Source organism: Sturnira hondurensis, unplaced genomic scaffold (assembly GCF_014824575.4).
Source record: "Sturnira hondurensis isolate 20B ecotype Veracruz unplaced genomic scaffold, ASM1482457v3 Scaffold0010428, whole genome shotgun sequence".
NCBI lineage: Eukaryota > Metazoa > Chordata > Mammalia > Chiroptera > Phyllostomidae > Sturnira > Sturnira hondurensis.
The window spans coordinates 11,456,266-11,474,157 of record NW_028083059.1 but is presented as its reverse complement, the minus strand read 5'-3'; the positions used below and the strand labels follow the sequence as shown (position 1 = coordinate 11,474,157).

The 17,892-nt window shown below is 37.0% G+C and overlaps 1 protein-coding gene across 2 annotated transcripts in view; it reads left to right on the top strand.

Moving 5' to 3' along the window:
- Positions 1-237: 237 nt before the first annotated feature.
- The window catches only part of ARL13B (ARF like GTPase 13B), a 70,652-nt gene continuing 52,997 nt past the window's right edge, over positions 238-17,892 (top strand). For both annotated transcript variants that reach the window (XM_037058997.1, XM_037058996.1), the window contains exon 1: positions 238-600. In XM_037058997.1, the coding sequence (XP_036914892.1) occupies positions 542-600 (59 nt within the window). In that variant the 5' untranslated portion in view covers positions 238-541. The remainder of the gene's footprint in view (positions 601-17,892) is intronic.

Below are 17,892 nucleotides of genomic sequence, written 5' to 3'. Positions count from 1 at the left end.
GATCCCTCAGTTTCTCTCTAAACTGTCCTGTTGCCTAGCAACAAGAATCACTTTTCCCGGAGCTCCACCTCCTTCTTTTAGACACCTCCCCCTTCTCCCTCCAATCTCTCCAGCAAAAAACGTGGTGTAGCCAGTCCCCTTCAGCCACTCAGAGGCCCGGAACGTCGGCCGCCGAACCACGATTGGAGGAGTGCATGGGCGGTGCTTGGGAAGAACCTTCCAAGCCTGGGAGGGGCCTTTCACGCCTTGGAGGAACGTCAGCACGTCGACGCGGGGCTTTTCTCTGGTCGGCGCCGCTAACCCTCCTTCTCTCTGTGAATCGGCGACCTTTCTTCGGTTTTCGGAGGCTAGTAGGGCAGTCCATGTCCGCTTGAGGGCTGGCGGTATTATACGAACTTTGTGCTCGGACTGACGGTCCTCACCTCCCTCTAGTTCTTTCCTCTCGGCTTAACCGCGGCGGCTTCGGGATTCGGCCCGGGGGCAACTAGGGGCCCGAACTCGGGGCTCGGATGGGAGGCGGAGGGAGGAGCAGTGGCCTGGGATGTTCAGTCTGATGGCCAATTGCTGCAGCTGGCTCAAGCGGCGGCGGGAGCCCGTCAGGTAGGCTGGAGCCCGCTGGTCCTGCGCCTTTTAGGAGATCCCGATGGACGCGTCCTGAGGAGCAGGGAGGGGAGCCGCCTCCCCTCTGCTGTGCGCGGTCCATCCAGTCCCAGGCCGCGGGGGATGCTTTCACTCCCAGTTTGGTTTGTCCCCGGAGGGAAGGATACGAGGATGTTTCCTTTTTATCTACTTGCATTTAAGTCTTCATCAGCAGAGCTTATTAATGTTATAATTTAAATGTGTTCAAATTTCTTGAGTTGTGGATTCTGTACACGTGTGTATGGAATTGGAAACTTGTTTATTTTTACTCTGAAGTTTTTGTAATGAAAAAAAGGTTTTTGAGTAGAGAAGCCTGGGTTATAGTTTGCATAAATCCACACATCCCCCCCCACACACGTTTTGTTTGAACAAACAAAACAAACACGTTTTGTTTGTTTACTGGGGCTTGAAATCTGGCCCCTTTGCTTCATAATTATAGTGTATGACTTCAACAATTTTTTGGCCCCACCTTCCTCATATAATAAATGAGGAGTGTTAATATCTATTCTTTAGGAGTGTTGTATTAAATACGAGTAACTGATGGAAAGTGTTTTCTTAACAATAGTTTAGCGACAATTTCTTTAGGAAACCTAGTTAATCATTTAATCGAAAGAGCCCAATTCTTAACTTTTTATTTTGAAATGCTGGATATATTTTCAGTGCCCGGTACTAGATATTTATTCATTTCTCAACAAATATTTATTGAGAAAATAATAATGTGCCAGACACTGTACTAGAAGTCAGTGAAAATGATGTTTTGTATAATTGAGAGGCTCATTCTATAAAGAAAGCTTAAGTGTGTTAGTTTTTATAAATAATATTGACTTCTTAGGGTTCTACTTAGGAATTAGGCCAAAAGGTAAATTGTCGTGAGTTGGAGATTTCTTAGTTATTTTTTTAAAGGTAAATATTTTATTTATTTATTTATTATTTAATTCTTGTTCAAGTACAGTTTTCTGTCTTATATTCCCAGCCCTGCCCCCAGCGTTTGCAGTCGGATGAACAAACTGTTAAAGAATAAATCTGAAAAGCTATACTTACATATTATAAGGAAAAAATATGTCTATATTTGGAAAAGAAATTTTCTCTAAATGAAACTTAAAATTATCTCCTCTTTATTAACTCAATTGAATGAATGTTTTAAATATAAGTAATATGATTGACAGTCAAAAATGTGTCATGTGCCTGGGTGTATAGACTTGTTTTAATTATGTTCTGTGATTACAGAGTCTCTACTAAGATTTGAGGTTCATAATAAATGGTTCCTTAATTTTTTTTTCTATTTCTTCTTTTTAAAATGTATTTTGTTTTTTGAAAGAAGGTGCAATGCCTTGAGTCCATTTAACTAAAAACACCAAAAAAGCTTTCAGTCCAAAGTTTTCAATTAAACTCATCATTCTTTGAGTTTGTTTTTCATAGCAGGTATAGTGTAATCTTGGAGGTAGTTGTTTATAGAAAAGACAGGGTTCAGAGAAGGGAGAATGTGTTGATGTCCAAGTAGCTTCTACATCTGTGTTGTCCAGAAGAGAAGTGACCAGCTGCATGTGACTGGTAAACTTTGTAATGTGGCTAGTCCAAATTGAGATGCTATAAATATAAAATACAAAGTGGATTTTGAAGGTTTATTATGCAAAAAAGAAAATAAGTAAATGTCTAATGTCTTTTTTAGGGTGATTACATGTTGAAATGACTTTTGCATATAATAGGATTAAATAAAATATAATATTAACAGGATTTCACCGTATATTTTCAGTTTTTAAAAATGCAGTTACTAGAAACGTTAAACTTACATATTTGGTTTACAGTATATTTGTATTTGACCTCCCTGATCTAGATCACGGTCTAATATAGTCAGCATTGGTAAATACCTCTCAGTGTTGGATAAAGTTAACTGTCAAAGGAATTAAAAACAAGTTGGATTACACCCATCTTTTAAGTATCATTGTTAAATGCTAAGTTTATAACAAGGGCTAAAGAAATATTTTCAGAATGTAGTATGCAGTTTAATCAAGCCTCAGCAGTAACCATCTTAATGTAAAAAATGTTCACAAGTGGTTCCAGTTACTAGAATAAATGAGAGGTGAGCAAACTGATTAAAAGTATATATCAAATTTTGTGCTTTTATGATCTATTGTTTTGTATTTTTAAAATTTTTGTTTATAAAGCTGCTCCTTATTGAGATTCTTCTTCATGTTTATATTTTACGAAGATATGTTTGCAAATGTGGGTATAAGAGATGTTTATTAATACATTATGTTCTAACATTACTTTGCTGACTTATCTAATATGTCCTGCACTTTTGGGGTTTACCTACCCCCAAAGTGCTCATTTAGATGCTCTCCCCTTGAGCATATTCTAGAGAACTGGGGTCAGAGATTAGGTGCAGTATTCAGAATGTGTGATATGGACAAGGCAGGAGTTAGAGATGAAGTGTTAAGGCACAAGTCCAGGTGAGGAGTCAGGATCAGGCTGCCAGGGAATTCAGGGACAACATGCTGCTACTAACCACCAGTCGGAATCTGAACCTAGGCTTTCAATCTGTGTAAATTACTCTTGGCTAGACTAATAGCTACACCCATAGGTAAGTGTTTTGCTCTTATACAAGCAGCGTGATATAGTGTGGGTTTTTTAAAAAACTTCTTTATTTTGAGACCATAATATAGTAGTCAGAGCTAAGAAATTAACTTTGGTACAATACTATTAAGTAAATTATAGGGTTTATTCTGAGTTGACCAGTTTTAGCACGTAATGTACCAAAGTACATGCTCCCCCCACATGCTTTTTTTCCTGTCCAAGATCTATTCCAGGGTTCCACATTGCTTTGTCATGTCTCTTTGGTCTCCCTCAATCTGTAATTGTTCTTCACTCTTTTCTTGTCTTTTATCACCTTGAGACTTTGAAAACTCCTTGTCACTTGTTTTATAGAATACCTAATGTGTTTAATGGTTTCTTGTAATTTGATAAGATAGTGTTGGATTAATTCGGCAGATTATATCACACAGATGAGATATCCCCCTCACTACTTTACATCAAGGGGTGTGTGATACGTCTTATTACTGGTGGTGGTATCCTCGATCACTTGGTATGGTGGTGTCTGCCCCATTTTTCAGTATAGTGTTCGGATTTGTATCAGTATAGTGTATAGATTTGCATCTGAATCCTAGGAGCTTAGGCAATTTTTTTGTGTTTGTCAAGTGTGGACAATTTCTGTTTTGCAGCATTTTGAGCAAGAAAATTTATGCAAATATTTGATGCTTTGCACATAGTACTTACTCAGTAAATAACACCTAGGATCCTAGGAGACAAGTGCTGATTAGTAAATTACCCTCTTTAATTCATTTGATACTTTCATTGTTAGTGGCAGAAGGGTCCGTTTTCGTTTTCCAAGATTAACTCTTAGTCTTTATTTCATTTCTTCCCACTTCTGAGTGAACTTCAGTTCAGCATCTGGTCAGAGATCAGAGAACTTCTGGGATGTACGAATAAATCTAAACTTTTATCACAAAATATATTCAATTTTATTTCTAAATTTAAAAAAATCTTTCTGTTTTGTCCTCAGAGTTCGCTTTTATTCTTTCTTTAGTGCATAAACATGCTCAAGGCCCTGTTACTGTTAGAGAACAGAAAGAATTCGTCCACTTGGTGTTAGCAGCGTCAAACACTTGACACTGAGAATTGCAGTGGAGAAAGACTATTGATGAATGGTGCCATCCAGAACGGGAAGCTAATGCTCAAAAGCCTGAATTCCTCAATGGCATGGCGAGTAGGTTACATCTTTTATAGAGCGAAATCACAGGTCACTGTGGGTTGGGGTTTGGGGTTGTACTGATTGGTTGGAGGTGGGGTAAGGGTAATGAATCATCTCTTCAGGTCTTGAGGACAGCTCTGAGGTCTTTTCTGGCATCTCTGTGTCTGGTCCAATGGGGCAGTAGCCAGATGGTTGTTCCACCTTAGGGCTCAGGAACTGAAACATAATTGAGGTCAAGGTGTTATTGTTAGCCTTCCAGAGGTCCAGACTAGGTGTCATTAGTCCTATCTGGGCTGCTGTCTTCTGCTGCCTTGGGGGTTACTGATCATCTGGAGGAAAGACTGAGTCTGAGGTATATGCGTTATATATTATATATAGAGAGCAATATGATTTCTAGACTTAGGATTTAAAACTAAATTAAATGAAAGTCTTAAGGACTTTTGGTTTCATTACCTGAAAGGAAAAAAACCCCACAAAAATGTAAATGTTTTTTATTTCTGCTATAACAAATTAGATTAACTTTGTGATTTCTGAGAACACAAATTTATTATCCTACAGTTTTGACATTAGAAGCCTCAGATGTGTCAACAAAGTTGCATACCTTCTGGAGGGTCTGTGGGAGAATCTGTTTTTCTTTGCCTTTTCCAGCAAAGAAAGAGGCAGTGTGTGTTCCTTGGCCCAGGGCCCCTTTCCTCCATCTTCAGTTACAGCAGGATTCTGTCTTCTCCTCTGATCTTTTGTCTCTGCCTTTTGAGCCATCTTGTGATTTCCTGGATACTCTAAAATATACTCCCCATTCCAGATCCTTAGTCATGTTGGCAACATTTCTTTTGCTACGTATGGCAACATACTTACAGGTTCGGGGGTGGGATGTGGACCTCTTTGGGAGGCCATTATTCCAAGTCTACCATAATAAACAGCCCTCATTCCCTGCGCCACTAACTACCTTTCCTCCTTCCCTTCACCCAGATTTAACAGGTGGCAGTAGATTATAGGTACCTTCTCAACTTCCTCCTCTCTCATGCATTCCTTAACTTCTTTCATTAGAAGACTTCTGCCCAAACCCTTCAATGCAGTTGTTCTTAACTATACCAGATGCGGCCTGGTTATTAAACAAATAGATTCTTTCAATCTCTTGGCATCATTTGACACTCAAGGCAGCTGTATTTTTTGAAATTTATTTGATATCTTTTTCCTGAATTTTTAAATCTTTACCTTTCTGCCATTTTCCTTTTCTGTGTCTTTTTGCCAGTTAGCCTTTCTTCCTCTGACTCCCAAGTTTGCCCAAGGGCCTGTCTTCAACTCTTCTTCAGCACATCCTCCCTTTGTGGTCAGTATCACCTTGTATTAGGACTTCAGCTGCCACCTTAACGTGGGCTCCCAAGTCCGTGTTTCTAGCACACAGACTCATCTGAGACTTGAAGACACACATACCCAGTTGCCACAGAACCCTCAATCCCAGCATATCCAAAATGAGCTTAAATCCTCTCATTTCCATGCTTGATTGCTTCTGCCTTCCTCTTACCCAAATCAGAAGCCAAGAGTAATCCTGGACACCCATTTGTCCTCGGTTTTCTTCAAGCATTGGTTTCTGCCTGCTTTTTACCATTTTACATCTTAACTCTTTCAGCCCGTCCATACCCACTGCTCTGCCTAATACTCCATTCCCAGGTCTCTGACACTTTCCACTGTTCCCTTTTCATTAATACTCCACACGCCTGTCTATGGTCTTCTTAGGATACAACAGATTTAAAATTTTCAGTCTTTCGTAATTGCCTTCAAGATAGCATCTAAATTTATTACTTACAACTTACTCATTACTCATGAATAATGATTTATTACTCATGATTTGACCTGAACCTGGCTACATAGACTCTTCTTCATAAATCATTCTTTTTCCTCTTGTCATGCCAAATTTGGGGTACTTTAAGTTCTCTAGTTCCTCCTTTTCTCCCAAAATGCCTTTTTCTTCTTTAACTATTTCTAATCATGCTTCAAATCTCAACTGGGAGATTCTTCAGGAAACTGTCTTTGAATTCCAGCTACATTCTTTACTCTCTCATTGTATTTGCCTTGCGCCTTATGTTTGTCTCTGCTTATCCATGAATTGTAATGAAATGTTTACTCAGCTCTTTGACTAATCCTCCAAGATATCCTGTACACAAGAGCTGTTGTTATTTTTAAAACATTTAAAAGTAATTTATGTTTATTGCTATTTAAGGGTAATGCATATTTATTGTAGGACATTGAAGACCTGAATAAGCAAAAAGTGGCAAATTTGTTTCCCGTAATCTCACACCCCCAGAGGTTACTGCTTATAGTATTTTAGTGTAGAATCTCTTACATACATTTAAGTTTTAAAATAATGTGAGATAATAATGCTGTTTCACAGCTTCTTTTTAATTTTTTGCTTGAATGTATAATTCACATCTATTTACATCATTTTGTATTTTTCTTCAACTTTTTAATAGCAACAGAGTAGTGTGTTGCATAGATTCATCAAAGTGGATTTACTCATTCCTGTTATTACATATTTAGTATTTAAAATGTTTAATCAAATGGTTAAATATTAGTTTGGAGAGCACTAATAGTTTGGGGAGCATGTATAAAATTTATTTATTGATTTTTTAGAGAAAGAGAGGGAAACATCCATTTGTCGTTCCATTTATTTATGTATACATTAGTTGATTCTTGTATGTGCCCTGACCGGGGATTGAACCCACAACCTTAGCATATGGGGAAGAAGTGCTAACCAACTGAGCTACCAGGCCAGGGGTAGATATCTGTATTCTTTGGGGATATTCCAGTGATTCTTTTTGATGTTTTTCTTTTGGGGTAGGTACATTTTCTCAGTGAATTTTCTAGAAGAGATCTTAAGTGTTTAATGTAGCAAGAGTTTCTGTAGTCTATTGTATGTGTTGAAAATGTTTGCCTTCTATTATGTTTTTAAATTTTGATTTCAAGAGCCAGTAAAGTGGTGGCTTTTGAAATCATACACCTTTAAAATTTTTTACTCAACTATATCACTCTCTCAGCATAATATTTTGAAAGTTCATCACTACTCAACCAGTAAATACCTGTAAGCAGGTCCCCACCCTTCCATATTGCCATCCACATACTCTGAACTCCTACTTTTCATACCAAATATCTAGTTGATGAAATAGTGCATATTAAGTATGATAGAATATGCAGGAGTTGGAAGGTGATTTTCAATATTTTTTATCAGGAATTGATAGCGTGATTTTGTAAGGGGTTTAATTTTATCTGGATCTTGAAGAAATTTACCTCCCTAAGATCATTATGAGACTAGTTTCAGGAATTAAGAAAAGCAGAAAATTTACATTAATATAACTAAATTTTGGCAATGAGAATTCTGTAATTATTTAAAACAATACAAAATTTTTACCATTATTTAACCGAAAAGAAAAATATAAGTACTCATATGCTTACCACCCAGGTTTTGTAAATATTAATCTTGTGACATTTTGGGTTTTTTTCCCCAAAGAGATAGACAATAAGTCCTTCAAATTCCTTACATTGTATCCATCTCCTCCCATTCCTCCCCACAGTTACATACCTGCTGAAATTACCAGTTCCTTGCCCACCTGTTTTTTGATGTCATATTTCAGACTAGCAAAGCTTTATTTCAAATTTGTTAGTAAATTCTTGTCCACTGTGGCCAAGTCCAAAGGAAGAGCCTCAGATGCCCCAGTAAGCAGTGTGCGTTGATCAGTGTGGTGTGTGACGAAGCATACTCTGATGTGGGATGTCATCTCTGCTGTGATTTTTTGCCAGTGGGGAAACAGCACTTTAATAGCCATCTTTCTTGGTCTAAATAAATGTACCTATAAATCTATACCATATATAGAAATTGCTGTGTTCTTAATTTCTTAATTAAGCTGTGCATACAGATTAGCAAGGGTTATCTGATGTGCTGTATGCAGAACTAGAATATTTTACATTTGTTTTTATCCCCCTACAGCTTCTTGTTAACTCAGGGGTAAGAATTTTAGAATTTTAGGTTAATTAGGGATCTTGAGATATCCTGATTCTACCACTTTATATTTTATTTTTTTATTATTTTTTTTAGATTTTATTTATTTATCTTAGAGAGGAAGGGAAGGGGGGGGAGAGAGAGAGAGAGAGAAAGAAAGAAAGAAAGAGAAAGAAAGAGAAAGAGAAATATCAATGTATGGTTGGTTGCCTCTTATGCGTCCCCCGCCGGGAACCTGAACTGGCCTGCAACCCAGGCATGTGCCCTGACTGGGAATAGAACCGCAATCCTGTGGTTCGAAGGCCCGCACTCAATCCACTGAGCTACACCAGCCAGGGCTTCCACTTAATATTTTAGAAATGAACAACTGTCCCTAAAAATTTTACTTGATCAAGACTTAAAAACTAGCAAATAATCCCAAATTTGGTACTCTTACTATTTGTAGTACTCCATAAATTTAGATAGTGATTTTGGTATAGTATTATCCTGTACTGTACAATCTGAAATTACAGTAAAACCAGAGCATAATTTTTTTGGTAATTTTTTTATTGTAACTTTTTTGTGGTAGTTTTTTCACTCCCTAACTGTTTATTATTAAACAGTGTTTTGAAGTCCCCTTTCATATATTTATGTTACTTTTAAAATTAAAACTTGCTCCATGTAGTTTTAAGTATTTTAGTTAATATCAGTTTTGATGTGTCAAATTTTTTCAGTGTTTTTTGTGAACTATTTTATTTTGACTTGAATATTTTTTTAGAAATAGCTTTTATGTAATTACCTCATTTGAAGTGTTGACTTCCTTATTTAAAAGATGAGGTTTAGAGTGTAGGTGTTCAAATGCTTGCAATAATGTCATTCAGAAAAGATTCAAAATTCAAATGTTTTCTAAGTTCATGCTGCCAACATTTTGTTGCTTATATTTCTGGGTACTAATTTCTAAATCTTTTATATAAAAAAGGTACCATGAGGTAAAATATATAAGCCAGGCCTTTGGTGTTCTCTTAATCCCTACTTTTCACTTTTTTTTTTACTCAAAATTGCTTCATTTTTAAAAATATTTCCCACTCTTAATTGAGATTAACACTGCTAACTGTTAACCTGGAACCATGAGTATGTAAACTTTTTTTTAAAATTAGCTATTTTGATATTAGAAGATGGGTGATTTTCATTACATTCTCAAATATTGAACTGTTAATTGATGTAAAGATTTTTACGAATTAAGTTCTGTACAGTATTTTTTAACTTAAAGTTATTTATTTTAATTTTACTTAGTATGTACCGAGCAAATAGGAATCAGAAATTTTATTTATGTTGTTTCATTCAGTACAGTTGGCTAATGTGTGCCCAGTACATTTGATCGTGGGGCTACAGAGTTCATGAAGAGAAACTGACTACTGACGAGCTGCACAGCAGAGTTAGATTGTTTATTGTGGTGGCACAGATGGTCAGGAGGGACTGGGGGGTCCCTGGCCTTACAGCCTGCTGGTGAGTGGCAGAATAGGCTGCAGAGTTCGGACTTGATTCTATTTCAGGATTTTAAGCAGAAAAATTCCGTGGTTTGATTTTCATCAACATCACAAGTAGCTTTTATTAACAGCATGCAATTCATGACTTTAGTTAATATACCTATCACTAGGTGATGTACCTCCTATTAGGTGCAGGAACTAGGTTATGATTGTGATAGGCTTAAGTCTGGTGAAAGAATTACAAGTTATCTTGCTGAAAGTGAACCAGACTACCTGGATACCTGATATATAATCTGTGTGTGTATAGCTATATGATAGGAATAAATATATTCATATATAAATTTAGGGTAGACAAAGTGGTTCCAGTTAGCCTTTAAAATAATAATAGTTATTATTGCTTTTATAAACCACTGTAGTTAAACTTTCCATGGAAGCTGCTGTTGACTAACTTCTTATTAGCACCTTAATCTTGGGTAAGTTGTACCTGCTCTACTTGGAGAAATAGCATGAAGACAAATGACAGAGTGAAATAGCTTTGAAGTGTCAAGACATGCCATGTAAATGCAAAGCATTAGTTATTTGCAGGGTGTGGGGAAAGCTGAGTATTTATTTCTGAGATACTTAGTTTGGGGCAATCACCAAAAAGCTACTTTTGTTTTACAAAACTGTTGTATTTGATACAGTTCACTTTTTAACTCTTCTGGAAGCTGTTCCAGTGCTGCCTTTTTTTTTTTTTTTTGGTCTTCTCATTTCTTTGTGACCACAGTTTTAAGGGTTTCTTCAAAAATTCTCAGAGTTCCATGGTCCCATGTCCACCGTCTCCTTTCCCTCCTCTGCTCTCCCTGAGCTCTTTTATCTGTCTCATAGTTTCAGCTACCGGGGATATGTCGCATAAACCCAGTCCGGATTGCTCCTCCAGCTTCAGGCTTCAGTGTGAGACAAGCACCCTGTCAACATGTGCAGCATTAAATCCATTAATCCTCCTGTAGTACCTGGTCCCTGTCTGTCTCTCTGGTCTCATCTCGTGGTCTTGAATTTGATGCTGTAACGAGAATAGCTGTTGGTTGAGCACTTACTGTATGCCACAGGCATTGTGCACCTTATTTGTATTGTCTTTAATTTTGGGGTGAATATTGTTGTTATCCCATTTTACTAGTGAAATTCTGATAAATTAAATAATATGTCCCAGGTCATTTAGCTTGGAAATGGCATATCTGGGACTTGAACACAGGTCTAATACCAGGTTTGTGGCTATATGAGTGCCTACAATTCTTGTTATGTTACTTACTACTAGTACAAATATACTGTACATTTTACAATACCAGAGTTCTTTTCATACCAGCCCTTATTGTTTAGTATGTAATTAAAGATCAGAAGTAAGCGGTCATTTTCAACTTCTGGAAAGGTCAGATTATTTACTATTTGATGATACAGGTGTCTTAAGTAGAAATACATCAGGCTCCCTTTAGACTCAATACATGGTTGTATTGACTTCTGATGATTATGTGTGAATCTAACAGCATGTTTTCCTTTTGGAAAAGGAAGGTTGCTGTAAGGTTGCTGTACTGAACTGTGGTCTTAACCCCTGGGGTTAGTAACTCAACACCCTGCCCCTTCTCACCTCCTTGCTGTGGTGTCTTTTTAGGCAGTGTTCTCAGTCTGGAATCTCTTCCTCCTTTTTCTGTTTTCACCTTTCCCTTGCTTAGCAAACTTCTCCACTTTAAGAACTTAGCTGAGAAATCATCTTGTGTAAGAAGCTTCCCGGACCTTCTCTTATATCTCTAGGCTAGATAAAGTCCTGTGTTCTTGCTCTGTTTTTCTTTAGCATCTTGTGTATATAAATGAGCATTTTAAACTTATTTATCACAATCTTCTAATATTCATTTACATTTTAGTTACTCTCATTAGAGGACGAGCTCTCTGGCATAGAAGATGTACCTCAGGCACTTTGTGTCCACAGTGCCTAATGCCTAATGTACTTTTTCTTGAATTACTACTGTCTGACCAAATGACTAAATGATTGATCTATTACTGGTCAACTTTTCCAGATACTACAAACCTAAGAATACCATATATTATTTTTTCAGTTGAAGGGCTGATGTATTTGATCAGTAATCATGAGATTGAAAGATACAGACAGTCTTTAATCTCAGAGGTGGTCGTAGAGCGCCACAGCCAAATGTTTCCCATCAGGGATGGTTTACGAAACTAAAATGAGATGTACCTTTTAACATGTGTTAGATTGTAGATCTTTAGTATTTAAAGAGTTGCATGGAATTTTGAGCAGAAGATAAACGTTAACCTTTTAAACACATTCCATTATTAAGGTATAAATTTAATGTTTTATTCGGCATTGCAGGAACTCACACTGTGATTTTATTTGTATGCTAATGTTATGTTTATTCATTAAGGCTTTATTTCCCTTAAATATTTAACTAAAGCCATGTTTTCAAGTATATTGCTTAATGATCTAAACATTAATTACTTGCAAGGTTAATCAAAGTAAAAGTAGAAATCCAGAGAGGCTTATTTTGTGCTAGTCTCAGCATGATTATAATTTTCTTAAGTGATTTTCATGAAAAAGGGTTTTAAAAAATTTTTGAATCTAATATCCTATTAAAAATGGAAAAATTTTGCCCTGGCTGGTGTAGCTCAGTGGATTGAGCACGGGCCTGCAAACCACACGATCGCAGTTCGATTCCCAGTCAGGGCACATGCCTTGGTTGCAGGCCAGTTCCCAGCGGCGGACTCACGAGAGGCAACCATACATTGATATTTCTCTCCGTCTCTCCTTCCCTTCCCCTCTAAAAGTAAATAAATAAAATCTTTAAAAAAATAGAAAAATTTTAAGGTAGAAGCTAAAGTCCTTGGTAGCTAGCTTCAAGAGCCATGCATAATGGTAATACTTTGGGAGTTTTTCTTTTAACTGAAATATTGACAAGAATGGGGGGTTGGGGGGAACATAAGACACTATCCTTGTGAGACAGTGAGGGGCTGTTTTCCTTGAAAATGCATATGTAAGATTTTTTGTCTCAGAAGGAATAGAGAAAGGTTTTATGATGTTGGTAGGAACTGCTGACCAGTGCGGCATATTCGTAGTGTGGGTTTCCTTGACTTCTAGAACAGGCACAGTTGCCTGTTATCTCTTCCTGCAGCCGCCTGTGCTTTCCCTTTACACCAGTCATCACACACAATTTCCTCTCCAATTCTTATTTTCTTGCTAGGCTCTAAGCAGGGGAGTCCAACATGCAGCACATGGTCCTGCAGGTGTCCCAGGATGGCTATGAATGCAGCCCAACACAAAATCATAAATTTACTTGAAACATTATGGGATGTTTTTGTGATCATGTGTCACAATGTCTTTAATGTGTAGCCCAAGACAGCTCCTCTTCTAGTGTGGCCCCTGCAAGGTTTATGAGGGCAAGGGATTGTGGATGTTTGTTTGCTACTATATAATAGGTTCTTAATCAATATTTATAGCATAAAGGGTGCAAACAATCAGAAAACAGTGATTTGTTCCCAAAAGTAATTGTTTTAGTTAATGGTGATGTTAGAAGCACTGCAGATCTTGAACTGGATTATAAATGATGAAAGAGCAATTGAATTAGCTTTATTGCAATTTGAGTTTAATTCATTGCATATCTAGCATCTTTATTTTTCTAAAATATTATTTAAGATACTACAATATTTATCTTTTTAGTATAGTCATGTACTGCATTTTGTTTAGGAAGTTATTTTGTGCTTAAATCTTATTGCTTGATATTTGGTAGTTATGAGTCCTTCAAACAAAATAATAAATTACACTCTAAAGAAGTAAACTCATTTTTCAAAGTTGATAAGGCAGGTAAATTTTCCCACATGGATAGAGGTGCCTATATACTACCTCAGCTCCTTAAATTCAGAGTTGGCTGTTGATCTCTTGGGCATTCTCACTGCCCTCACCACTGACTGACTGGGAATGAGGTATGTGGATGTTAATTGTAATTTAATTTATTCTTCACTGACTCAAGCATAGACATGCTTCCATTTGCCATTGTGGGTAGGAATGGTTGAAACATTTAAAAAAGAAGCAGCCTTCTGAATAACAAAGGGAATTAACATGGAGAGTAAATTAATTTCACTCACAGAAGCCAAAGTTCTCACCATGTCCCTGCAAGGACCTACATGATCTTGTCTTAGATGTTTCTGATCTCCAGTCTTTCCTTGTCCCTTTCTTACTGGGTTTTACCACAGTGGCTTCCTCAAGAATGTTGATACTGCAACATTCAAGCATGCTCCCACCTTAGTGCCTTTGCCCCGGCTGTTATGTTGCCCCATATGTTGGCATGACTAACTCCCTCCTTCAAGGTCTTCCTCAGACATTACCTCTCAATCAGGCATACCCTGATCACCCTACGTAAAACTACAACCCATTTCTTATCCCCACTACTGCTGCCCTTTACATTGCTCTCTTCTTTTCCCTATAGTACTTAATGCCTTCTAAAGTACTATATAACTTATAATTTACTTATTTCTTATATTTATAGTTATTGTTTTCTGCCACTAAAATGTAAGTTTACTAAGGGAAGAGTTTGTTTTCCATTGTTTTGCTTATTTTAATAAACAAGTGTATCTCATACCTAAAATACTAGTGTCTGGTGCTTAGAAGATGGTCAGTAATTGTTTGTTTAACAAGTGACCAGTTTTATTTTTGCAAAATTTTGTGAGTTTGTTCTTCCTCATCTTGCAACTCATAGCTGGACTGCCTCTGTAGGGAACCAATCTGCCTGGCAATGGCAATTGTAGCTCAGCCCTATTGAAAAACCCAGTGGGCATGTTGTGGCCTGCAAGACCCAAACCCACGAATCGGTTCTCCTGTGGGAAATCAGGCCTGCATTGTACCTAGGCTGCTTTGTGACTTGCTCTTTCTAAAACTCCCTTACCCTGAGTTCAGGCAGAAAATGCTTACTGCCTATCTTTAAAGTAACTCCCTGAAGTCTGTGCTAATTCCCCAAGAACTGAAGTGTAACCAGACCAAGTATTCTTATCGTTCCCTTGTATTTGCAACATTTTTCCTTGCTAATCTGTAAGAAGTAATCAGTAACTTCCTTTCTGTTGCTCTCTATAAAAAATAATTACCTAAAGGAAACCTAAGTATAATGAATGAAAACCTTCTTTGATGTATGCTGTTAGAAAGCCAATAAAAGCTCCTCAAGGCAAGGGTCGGTGAGCTCTCTCCTTGAGAGAGTGGCCTTGCCATCCCTCTTCCTCCACAGGGCTTGGTAGGCCCTGTGAATTTATCTTGTCTCATCCATAATGCCTCGAACAGTGCTGGCCAGATGGTTCTTTATAACCTACTCATTGCCTTATGTCTCCTGTTTCTGGGTTTATGTTTTTTCAGTTGTAAAATTGAACTAGACTGTATTTTTTTGACTCTGTGAAGTTTAGCTGTATTATGAGAAGCATTTTAAGCTTTATAATTATAGTCTTCTTTCAAAATATAGTAGCATTAATAATCATGTTTTTATACTATATTTAAGATATATATTTAGTAAGGTGTTACACATATCTAAAAACAGAATTGAGCACATAAGTAGTACCTAGAATATAACAATATTTCTTTTCTTACATAATTTCACAAAAAACAGATTTCTAGTAATCCTTATAATTCAATTAACTAGAAAATTTACTTTATTGTTGTTCAGTTACAGTTGTTCTGCCTTTTCCCCCATTTCTCTCACCTACCCTGTTCCCACCACTCTCACGGTCAGTCATCTCTTGTCCATGCCCATGAGTCCTCCCTCCGTGCTCCTTTGCTTGCCCATTCCCCTTCTTTCCCACATTTATACCCCTCTCCCCTCCCCTCTGGTCACTGTCAGTTTGTTCTTTATTTCCAGGTCTCTGGTTCTATTTTGCTCATTTGTTTATTTTGTTAATTAGGTTCCACTTACAGGTGAGATCTTATGGTATTTGTCTTTCACCGCCTGGCCTATTTCACTTAACATAATGCTCTCCAGATCCATCCATGCTGTCGTGAAGGGTAGGAGTTCTTTTCCTTCTTTCTTTCTTCTGTGTAGTATTCCATTGCATAAATGTACCACAGTTTTTTGATCCACTCATTTACTTCTGAGCACTTAGGCTATTTTTAGCACTTGGCCATTATAAATAATACTGCTATGAACATTGGGATGCCTGGGTTCTTCTGAATTGGTGATTCAAAGTTCTTAAAGTATAGTGCCAGCAGTGGGATCACTATATCAAAAGGCAGTTCTACCTTTAATTTTTTGAGGAAATTCTGTACTGTTTTCCACAGTGGCTACATCAGTTTGCATTCCTACCAACAATATACCAAAGTTCCCTTTTCTGCACACAGCCTTGCCAGCACTTGTGATTTGTTGATTTATTAATGATGTCTATTCTGACTGGTGTGAAGTAGTATCTCATTGTGGTTTTAATTTGCATCTCTGTAATGGCTAGTGATGTTGAACATTTCTTCATGTGTCTATGGGCTTGTATGTCCTCCTTGGAGAAGTGTCAGTTCAGGTCCTTTGCCCATTTTTTAATTGGGTTGTTTGTCTTCCTGGTGTGGAGTCATGTAAGTTTTTTATATATTTTGGAGATCACACCTTTGTGTGAGGTATCATTGGCAAATATGTTTTCTCATATGGTTAATTTCCTTTGCATTTTGTTGATGCTTTCTATAGCTGTGCAGAAGCTTTTTAGTTTGATGTTATCCTTTTTGTTTATTCTTTTTATATTCCTTGCCCTAGAGGGCGTATTGGTGAAAATATTGCTACGTGGGATATCTGAAATTTTCCTGCCTATGTTTTCCTCTAGGACTTTCAATGGTGTCATGACTTATATTTAAGTCTTTTATCCATGTGGGTAAAGAACTTATTTTGGTGGTCTGTATGGTGTAAGTTGGTGGTCTAGTTCCATTTTTTTTTTTGCATGTACTTGTCCAGATCTCTCAACACTATTTATAGAAGAGGCTGTTTTTACTCCATTTTATGTTCCTGCCCCCTTTATCAAATATTAAGTGACCATATTGGCATGGGTTTATTTTCGGGCTCTCTATTCTGTTCTCTTGGTCTATGCGCCTGTTCTTATGCCAGTACCAGCCTGTTTTGATTACATTTGCCTTGTAGTTTGACATCAGGTGTTGTGATACCTCCTACTTCGTTCTTCCTTCTCAAGATTGCTGAGGTTGTTTGGAGTCATTTACAGTTCCACATCAATTTTTGAAATGTTTGTTCCGTATCTGTGAAATATGTCATTCATATATTGATAGGGATTGTATTGAATCTATAAATTAGTTTGGGTAGTATGGACATTTTGATGATGTTCATTCTTCCAATCCATGAACATGGTATGTGCTTTCAGTTTGTGTCTTCCTTAATTTCTTTTTTCAGTGTTTTGTAGTTTTCTGAGTATAGGTCTTTTACCTCCTTGGTTACATTTATTCTTAGGTATTTTATTTTTCTTGTTGCTATAGTACATGGGATTTTTTCTCTAGTTTCTGATATTTCACAGTTGGTGTACAAAAAAGCTTTTGATTTCTGAATATTGACTTTGTGTCCTATTTTGCCAAATTCCCTTATTTGGTCAGGTAGTTTTTGGGTAGAGTCTATAGGGTTTTCTATGTACACTACCATGTCATCTGCAAACAGCTTTACAGAGGAAGGAGATGTCCTCCTTCCAATTTGGATGCCTTTTATTTCTTTGTTTGTTTGTTTGTTTTTCTTATAGCTATGGCTATAACTTTCAATACTATGTTGAATAGGAGTAATGAAAGTGGACACCCTTATCTTGTGCCTGGTCTTAGGGAGAAATGAAAATTTATTCTTCAACCATTATACATAACACATTTGTTAAAATCCATCTACCTCTCTCAGTTTTTTCTTTCCCTTATTCTTTCAATTATCTGTTACAGAATTTCCTTTTTTTTTTTTGCTTAGAGAACAAAAGGATGACACTTTAAAGGTATTCTTCATGAATTTTGCTTTTTAGATATATGCATATTGATCATTTTACCTGTATCTNTTATACATAACACATTTGTTAAA